The sequence below is a fragment of the Humulus lupulus genome, chromosome 1 (assembly GCF_963169125.1).
Source record: "Humulus lupulus chromosome 1, drHumLupu1.1, whole genome shotgun sequence".
NCBI classification, from domain to species: Eukaryota; Viridiplantae; Streptophyta; class Magnoliopsida; order Rosales; family Cannabaceae; genus Humulus; species Humulus lupulus.
Genome location: NC_084793.1, coordinates 300,501,722 through 300,510,311, shown reverse-complemented (window position 1 = coordinate 300,510,311; position 8,590 = coordinate 300,501,722). Strand labels below are relative to the sequence as shown.

Here is an 8,590-nt window from a genome sequence, read left to right as displayed (position 1 = left end):
TAAATTTTTGTTGTGTTTATTGTTGACCAATTGGTAACATTTTTGTAATCATGGATTTTTTAAAATACCTGATGTTATTTTTTAAAATCAGTTATATATGTAAATAAAATTTTGTGTTAAATGTGTATTTATTTTGTAAATGTTGTACTAACGTTTAAATCTAAATTTAATAGAGTTATAATATATTGTTAGATTCACTTTTTTCCCTCCCAAAATCTAATTAACATCCAAACAAAAAGTAAAAGTATATATCGATGCAATAGATAACATTACAAATTAAAAACAATGTCATCAACATCAAATGTATTTAAGAGTAATATAATTTGTCTCATCAAAACATGAAATAAACACATGGATATAAAAGAAAGCACAACATTACATTCAAAATTTTTAAAATGTAATATAATTTGTCTCCCCAAATTAAGATCTAAAACTACTCTAAAGAAAAACTTTATTTTTGGTATTTTTCCAAAAGAACAAGGCTTACTATTTTTTTCCCTTCTTAATTACATAAACTAGATGGCATTACAAGTATAAAACAATGTCATCAAACATTAAAAATATATATATAACACTAAAACACACACACACATAAATATATGGGTTTATACCTTTTTAGACCCTGTATTTTTTTTCATTACCTGTTTGGACCCTGTGTTTTGACAAATTATTTTTTGGACCTTATATTTTGTAAAATTGTTAAAATAAAACCCTAAACTCAATTTTGATAAAGAAAAAATTGAATATAACAACACAGTTTTTAAGTAAAATCATTTTATTTTTGTTCTGAATTGTTAGTTTAGTAAATTATTTGTGATTTTAGTTGAGAAAACATTGACCAAAATCAGATTTAGGGTTCTTTTTTAACTATTTTACAAAACATATGGTCCAAAAAGTAATTTGTCAAAATACAAAGTCCAAACAGATAATATGAAAAAATACTGGGTCAAAAAAAATATAAATCCTAAATATATATATATATATATAATCAAATCTATTCATAAAGCTTGGAATGAAGACGAGGTGCCACAAAAACCTCAAGTGGAGTAGCTCTCAAGTTAGTCAAGCCAGTACTCTCAGTCATATCAACCTGTTTATTTGGCCATTTTTTACTAACTTCAAAACCATGCAAAAACCTAGCCAGACCCAAATGGACCATACGCAAAGCCAAGGACACTCCCGGGCACGACCGTCTCCCTCCACCAAACGACACCATCTCGAAGCCCTTCCCTCTCAAATCCACATTCCTGTGACTCGTCAGGAACCGCTCTGGCTCGAACTCGTCTGAGTTGTCGCCCCACACTCGCTCGTCGCGTTGAATTTTCCAAGTGTTGACCATCAGTCGTGCTCCCTTGGGCACGTGGTAGCCGCACGTGAGAGTGCAGTCTTCCTTGGCAGCTCGTAGCACTAGTGGGCTTGGTGGGTAAAGCCTTATGGTTTCTTTGATTATGGCCTGGAGATAGACTAAGTTTTGGATGTCTGATTCGTCCACGTTTCTCTCTCGGCCCACTATGTGGTCCAGCTCTACTTGGGCTTTTTGGAGTTTGTTTGGGTTGTTGAGAAGGAGAGATAAGGCCCATGTTAGAGCTATCATGGTTGTGTCACTTCCAGCTAGCACAAGGTTCTACAAAATTTAAAGTAAAAATAATAATAAATTAGTTGTATATTATCTTTCAGTATGTTCTTATCCACTGTATTGGGTCTTGTTCAATTATTGTAGCTAGTTTTGTTTGTAAGCTTGGTGTTCCCTGATGTCATGGATTGAGATTATCAAAGCTTGCATTATACTCGAGTTTTGGAAAGATGTGAAAAGATATATATTTTAAGTATTTATATTTTTTTGGACCGGTATTTTTTTTTATTATTTGTTTGGATTTTGTATTTTAATAAATTACTTTTTGGACTCTATATTTTGTAAAATAGTTAAAATAGAACTATAAACTCAATTTTGATAAAAAAAAAATTGAATATAACAACACAGTTTTTAAGCAGAATGATTTTATTTTTGTTCTGAATTATTAGTTTGGTAAATTATTTGTGATTTTAGTTAAGAAAATATTGACCAAAATCGAGTTTAAGGTTCTATCTTAACCATTTTACAAAATATAGGGTCCAAAAAATAATTTGTTAAAATACAAAATCTAAACAAGTAATGAAAAAAAAACACATGGTCCATAAAAGTATAAACCCATATTTTAATATAATTCTTTATATTTATATTGGTCAATAGTCATTAATTCTCGGTTTTGGATTAAAAGAACATTAATTTGTTTTACTAATGTCAGTCAGGTATGATCTTTGCCAAGATTTGATTGAAGAGAATATACTATCGATATGTGTTAAAATTGTATATTTTTAGTAATAGCAATTCGGATCCGATCTTCGCTTGTATCATTTAGATCCTTAATTTTTTTTTAATTTTTTATTTATATAATAATTAGATTCCAATCTTTATATTTTGGTTTACTCCGTCTCTAATATTACATTTTATTAAAGAAAATCTAATTTATAGAGGTAAAATAAATTTTTTAACCCAAATAAAATATAATACCTAAATTTTTTTCTTCTTAACCCTTTTAATTAATTAATTATTACTAAATTTATTAGGATATAGGTGAATTACTAAAAATAATATATGTGGTAATAATTAATTAATTAAAAAAGGTTTAAAGAGAGAAAAAGGGTGCTATATTTTTTTATTGTTAAAATCTTATTTTACTATTATAACTAGGATTTATTTAATAAAATATAATATTTGGGAGCTATGTGAACTAAAACATAAAAATTAAAAATCTTATTGCTACAAAATAAAAATTCAGGACCTGGTAAAAATTAGATACCCCACATGCTATTTACTCTAAAACTAATAACAATTAGAGTAATTTAGGCAACGTTACCTTCTATTTTTTGTTTTTTTAAAAAAAAAAGCTAATATATTTTATATATATTATGTATTTTTGACAACTAATGTTATCGAGAAATGGGCATCAATGATGCCCAATATCATATGAAGTTGATATATTGATGAGAATTTTTCAAAAATATGGATTTTATACTATTAATGTGCAAAAATATGAGAGTTATACTTTTTTTAATTTGTATAGGAAATTTATTAAAGAAAAAGTTAAAGTATGGAAACACAATTAGTAGCTAACTAAATATATGGAAATGTCACATTTTTTTTATCATAGTTATGTTTTCTTTAATTTTGAAAGTAATTTTTTATATTTTTTTCCATCATTTTTTTTATTATTTTTTCTTTTTTTTCCTTACTTGTTTTTTCTTCCATTTTTTTCCTTTACTTTTTTTTTTCTACCAATTTTTTTCTTTCCATTTTTTCATTCTTTTTTTTTTTTCATTTTTATTCATTTATCTATCTTTTTTCGTTCATTTGTATTGTTTTGTTTTTTTTTCAGTTTTTTTCATTCTATTTTTTTTTTCATTTCTATATTTATTATTTTCTCCTTCCATTTTTTTTTTCTTTTTTCACACATATGAGTTTTTTTTTCATTTTTTTTCTTCTTCCATTTTTTTTTTCATTTTTTCCTACCAATTTTTTCATTCATATTTTTTTTCTTTTTCATTTTTCCATTATTTTTCTTCTTCTTCTTTTCATTCTTATTTATTCATCTATTTTTTTTTCATTCATCATTTCTTTTGTTTTTTTTCCATATTTTTTTTTCATTTTTGTACTTATTCTTTTCTCATTCTATTTCTTTTTTTTTTTTCAATTTTTTCACACATATATTTTAACATTATATAATTATTCTACTATTTTTTTATTTATTATCTTTTATTATTGTAATTTTTTTATAGTTCTTTCCACTATATGTAAAAAAAATTCAAATCAATTACTGTAACACTTATAGAAATACCAAAATCTGGAAAGAAAACTAATAAAAATATGAAAACGTGAATGGGTAACTGGTTACCTTCACATTCTTTGTATGTATATTTATGAGGGTAACTGGTTACTTTCACGTTCTGGTGTGTGTGTATTTATGGTTTCTTTATGGTAACTAGTTACTTATGTTACTGAAATCATAGTTACTTCTTCCTTTTTTAATGAAGTGTTTTTCCATTTTTCCCTTCAAATTTGATGTTTCTTTTCATATTTAATATGAGTAACTCGTCACCCCTCTTAGGTAACTGGTTACCTCTCTTATGGCAGAAAGTTATTCATCTCAGGATAATTAGTTACCCCTCCTGGTGCATGTTATTTAACCTAGCTCTATGATTTTTTTTAAGATCAATCAAGTAACTGGTTACCCTACCCAGGATTTTAAAAAACAAAACGTACAATCTTAAAAAAAAATGTTTATAATAAATAAATAATAATTTTAAAAACAATTCATATTACAAAAAAAAATTGTAAAACAACCAAAGAAAAATTTAATATAAAAACAATATAAAAAACAAATAACCTAAAAAAATAATAATCAAATTACAAACATACCCTTCCAAATTTGATTAAGAGTAAAACTATGGCATAAACCAATTTTTATACAAAAATATGGGAAAATAAACCCATAAAAGTGAAAATTCTTAAAAAAAATCCATAGATTAACCTTTTTTGAAAAAAAGTCATATTTTTGCACACTCTATTAAAAATCCCATATAAAGTGTAATTTCCTCTATATTGTTATTGATGCAATCTAATACCGGACTGATATTATTTAATTTAATAATAATAGGGAGTATCGCTGAGTGAAAAAATAAATGGACAACTTAATATGCTTAAAGTAGCACTCAGTGATATTGCTACCATTGCTCTTAGATCACTCCTAATAGATGAGCTAAAATGTCTAATTCTTTATAATATAGAGAAAAAATTGTTAAATGGTATTCCAATGGATGATGTAAACTTATATTTTTTTACCTAAATAAATAGTATTCTCTATATGTAGTGAAACACTATTCATCAAGCTATAAATATTTTATTATTATTTTTTATAAACTTTTGTATATATATGAGTATGATATTATTATATTTAATTATTTTATTTCTTAAAATAAATAAAATATTTTTTAAAAAATATAATATTTAAACGATGTAGAGAAAAAATAGAGAAATTGATTTATGGTATAATGTAAAAGTTTGAGGTAAATTGTAAAAAAATATGTTTTTGTGACGTATTTTGTAATACACTTTCTTTATAATATTTAGCTAAAACTCACAAAAACACCTTCCATCAGCTCCTTTATACATATATTTATAATAGTTATGCACAAACTCTAATTAATCTATATCTACATTTACATATCATTTATATAATATTTTAATATTATTTTTTTTCTTTATAAGTTTTTTCTCTCCTATTTAGTATATATTTATTATTTCTTTTTTTTAATTATTTTATTTTACTTTAATTAATAAAATATGTTTAAAGATATAATATTTAAATGATGTAGAGAAATATATAGAGAAGTTGATGTATGATATAATGTAAAACTTAAGGGTAAAATAGAAAAAGATGTGTTTTGGGGAGATATTTTAAAGGATGGAGTATAGAAATATATAGAGAAACTAATGATTGATATAATGTAAAACTTAGTGATAAAATAAAAAAATATGTATTTTTGGAAAGTATTTTAAAAGATAGAGTAGAATATCTATCGGGAGCGCTCTTAGTAGCCATAGAGAGATCTAGCTAGCACGAAGGGCCTAGTACTCTAGTTTTTGTTGCTATAGCTTTGTTTGAAAGCTTGGGTGTTGTTCACTGATGTAGAGATTATCAAAGTAGGCATTATATGGGTTTTGGAAAGATGTGAAAGTTTATTATTTTTCTTTGAATATATTCACTAATAAATCATTTATTTACATAGGTTACTAGAGTCACTGACTAAAAAAGTCAACAATTCTTCGTCTTGGAATAAAAAAAACATTAATATCTTTTACTGATGTCAGATATGATCTCTGCCCAGATTTGATCGAGCAAAAAAACAAACAGTAGTTTTCACATTTCCAATTCTTTTACAATGTTATGAGTAGTTTTCTTAATTTGACAAAAAAAAAAAGAAAAAAAAACGATGTCGTTTTCACATTTCCAATTCTTGAAGAATTTTGAACTACACTGTTTAGTTTGAGGCTTTAACCATAAAGGTTGTGATATCTAGCATGATAAATTATGGAGAAAAAATATCAAATTTGCAAAGAACTTATATGACAAATTAACATGATATAGAACTATAGACAAATTTTTAGAAAGAGATTTTAGTTCTTACCAGACAAGTAGCTTTATTAATGGTCTCAGCAGCAAAGCCATCAACATTGGCGTCATCCAAGATATTGAGCATGACATCCATGAAATCCTTCTCTTCATTATTATTTCCTTTCTCACCAAACAATTTTCTCTTCTGTTTATGTTCCTCAAGCCAACCAGCAATCAAGATATCCAATTCTCTAGCAGTTTTCTTCATAGCTTTTTTATAACCATTCAAATCCCACCACCCCAAAAATGGTATAGCATCAGCCAAAACAAAGACACCAAACAAATAAGTAAAATCTCTCATAACTTTTCTACATCTAATAGCCTCCTCATCACCAAAACCAGACTTAGTATTAGTCTCTCCAAAACACCTCTTCCCACCAATCAATCTCAGAGATATATTACTTGTCAAGTCACCAAACCATCTCTTCATGTCAACCAAAACTCGATTTTCTTCACCACCCTTTTCCAAACACAACTTGTTGTAAAGCTCTCTTGCCCAAGTCTCCACTTCCGAAGACCATATGTGCTTAAGCAGGTCTAGTCTTGGGTTCGAAAACAGTTCAATTGTTGTTATTTTTCTCATTTCACGCCAATAAGCTCCGTAAGGAGCAAAACCAAACATGGCATAGTCATAGCCGAGCAACTTGGATGCTACTAAAGTTGGTCTTGTGGAGAAAGCCATGTCATGAATGGTGAAACAGTCTCTGGCCATTTCACCACTGTTGACAACTACAACTTTGTGTGAACCAAGCTTTATGGTGAAGATTGGACCGTCTTTGTCTGCCATGGCTCCTAATGTTTTGTGAGTCAGGTTTTTGCCACCAAAGAGATGGAGGTGACCTATGATTGGCCATGCCCCGGCGGCCTCAGGGGCACTAATTGGCTGAGAATTAGTGGAGGATGATGATGATTTTTTAAGGTGGTAACATATGAAAATAAGAAGCAAAGGAAGGAGGCAAGAGATGACAGTTAGGAGAAAAGGGTCCATTGAGTTGATAGCAAAGAAGATTATTTTGTGTTCAAAATTTCAAATAGTGATTTCTGGTTTGAACTTTGAGTTAATTAACCTTGTAGAAGATGTGAGAAGATAGGAGTTTTTTTTTTCTTTTTAAACCATATTCCAAGTTTCAGTAGTCCAAGGTGTAAATAATATGTTAAGTTATACTAATATAATACGTCTCTTTGAAAGACTTGTACAAATTTAAAAAGTTGGGTTTTTTTTTTTAATGGAAACTTGAGTCAGATGGTTAGATTAGTGTAAGTAAATTTTTTGAAGAGTAATGATATCTGCACTCAAAATATGCACCCAAATATTAGACACAGTGACATGTCACTGTTTTTTAAAATAGTGGGTCCTAATTTTAATAAATGTGATTGACTATACCAAACTGTCACATCACCGTGTGTAATATTTGGGTATATATTTTGGATGTACATATCATTACTCTTTTTTGAAACTGAGAGTGGCCCTGCCCATTGTCATTCAAATACATAGACTTCCCCAACTGAGCCAGACCCTACTGGTAAAAAAAAGTTGGGCTTATAGTTCCAAGTTTGGTTAGAAGATAAGTTTTTTCTTTGGCAATTTTCACTAATTTACAATAAATGTAAAAAAATTACTGCAATAACACCAAATAAACTAATTACAAAAATATATACAATCTATACTATTTTAATATATAAAATTATGAAAATGCAATTCCCTAATTTCAGTCACTTTCCATATATGTTTTAGTTTCAAAAGTTATAACTTCCCATAAATAAAATACATACAAAATACCATAATAATTGATATAAATAAAGATATCTATCAATTAATATATAATATGAGTGATAATAATAGGGAAATAAATATACACAAATAATATCAAACATTTAAAATCTGATTTACACAAATAAAACAAAAGATACATAATCATAAAATATTAGTAGGCGTCATTTTCAAAAAATTTCAATATATATCTTCAACAAATCTGCATTTGTTCACAATTTGATGAGCAACATTAAGAAAAAATATTGGTTGAAAGAAGGATAAAAATGTTTATATTTTGATATAGGAATTAGAGGTATTGATTTAAAGTAAACTACTCAGAAAAATGATGCAATATCCAATTTTGAAGTTGTCATTTTGAGACACCATTGTTTCCGGCAAAGAAAGCTTTTCGAATGAATTATATCTCAATTTTGTTTTAAAGTATATATATATATGTTTGATTTAACATTGTGATGTGTATAACATATGTTTAAGTAGTTTTATATTATAATCGACTAAATTTAAAAATGAAAAGCTTGAATAATAATGGGTTCAATCTACACATTTAGATATAATTATCAATTTCATTATTTTAAAAAAAATAAGCTGACACATTTATTTTGTA

General features: G+C 27.0%; 1 protein-coding gene across 1 annotated transcript; it reads right to left on the bottom strand.

Annotated features, from left to right (window-relative positions):
• Positions 1-288: 288 nt before the first annotated feature.
• LOC133812191 (cytochrome P450 CYP82D47-like) lies at positions 289-7,295 on the bottom strand. Its single transcript, XM_062246262.1, has 2 exons — positions 6,226-7,295; positions 289-1,624 (listed from the first exon to the last, which is right to left on the bottom strand). The coding sequence occupies exons 1-2, from the start codon at positions 7,198-7,200 to the stop codon at positions 995-997; spliced, it is 1,605 nt and encodes a 534-aa protein (XP_062102246.1). The 5' UTR covers positions 7,201-7,295; the 3' UTR covers positions 289-994.
• Between the last annotated feature and the right edge of the window lie 1,295 nt (positions 7,296-8,590).

Coding starts and splice junctions, on each gene's coding strand:
- LOC133812191 (XM_062246262.1), bottom strand. CDS start 7,200: ATGGACCCTTTTCTCCTAACTGTCATCTCTTGCCTCCTTCCTTTGCTT. Junction 1,625..6,225: donor TTAATAAAGCTACTTGTCTG/GTAAGAACTAAA, acceptor TAAATTTTGTAG/AACCTTGTGCTAGCTGGAAG.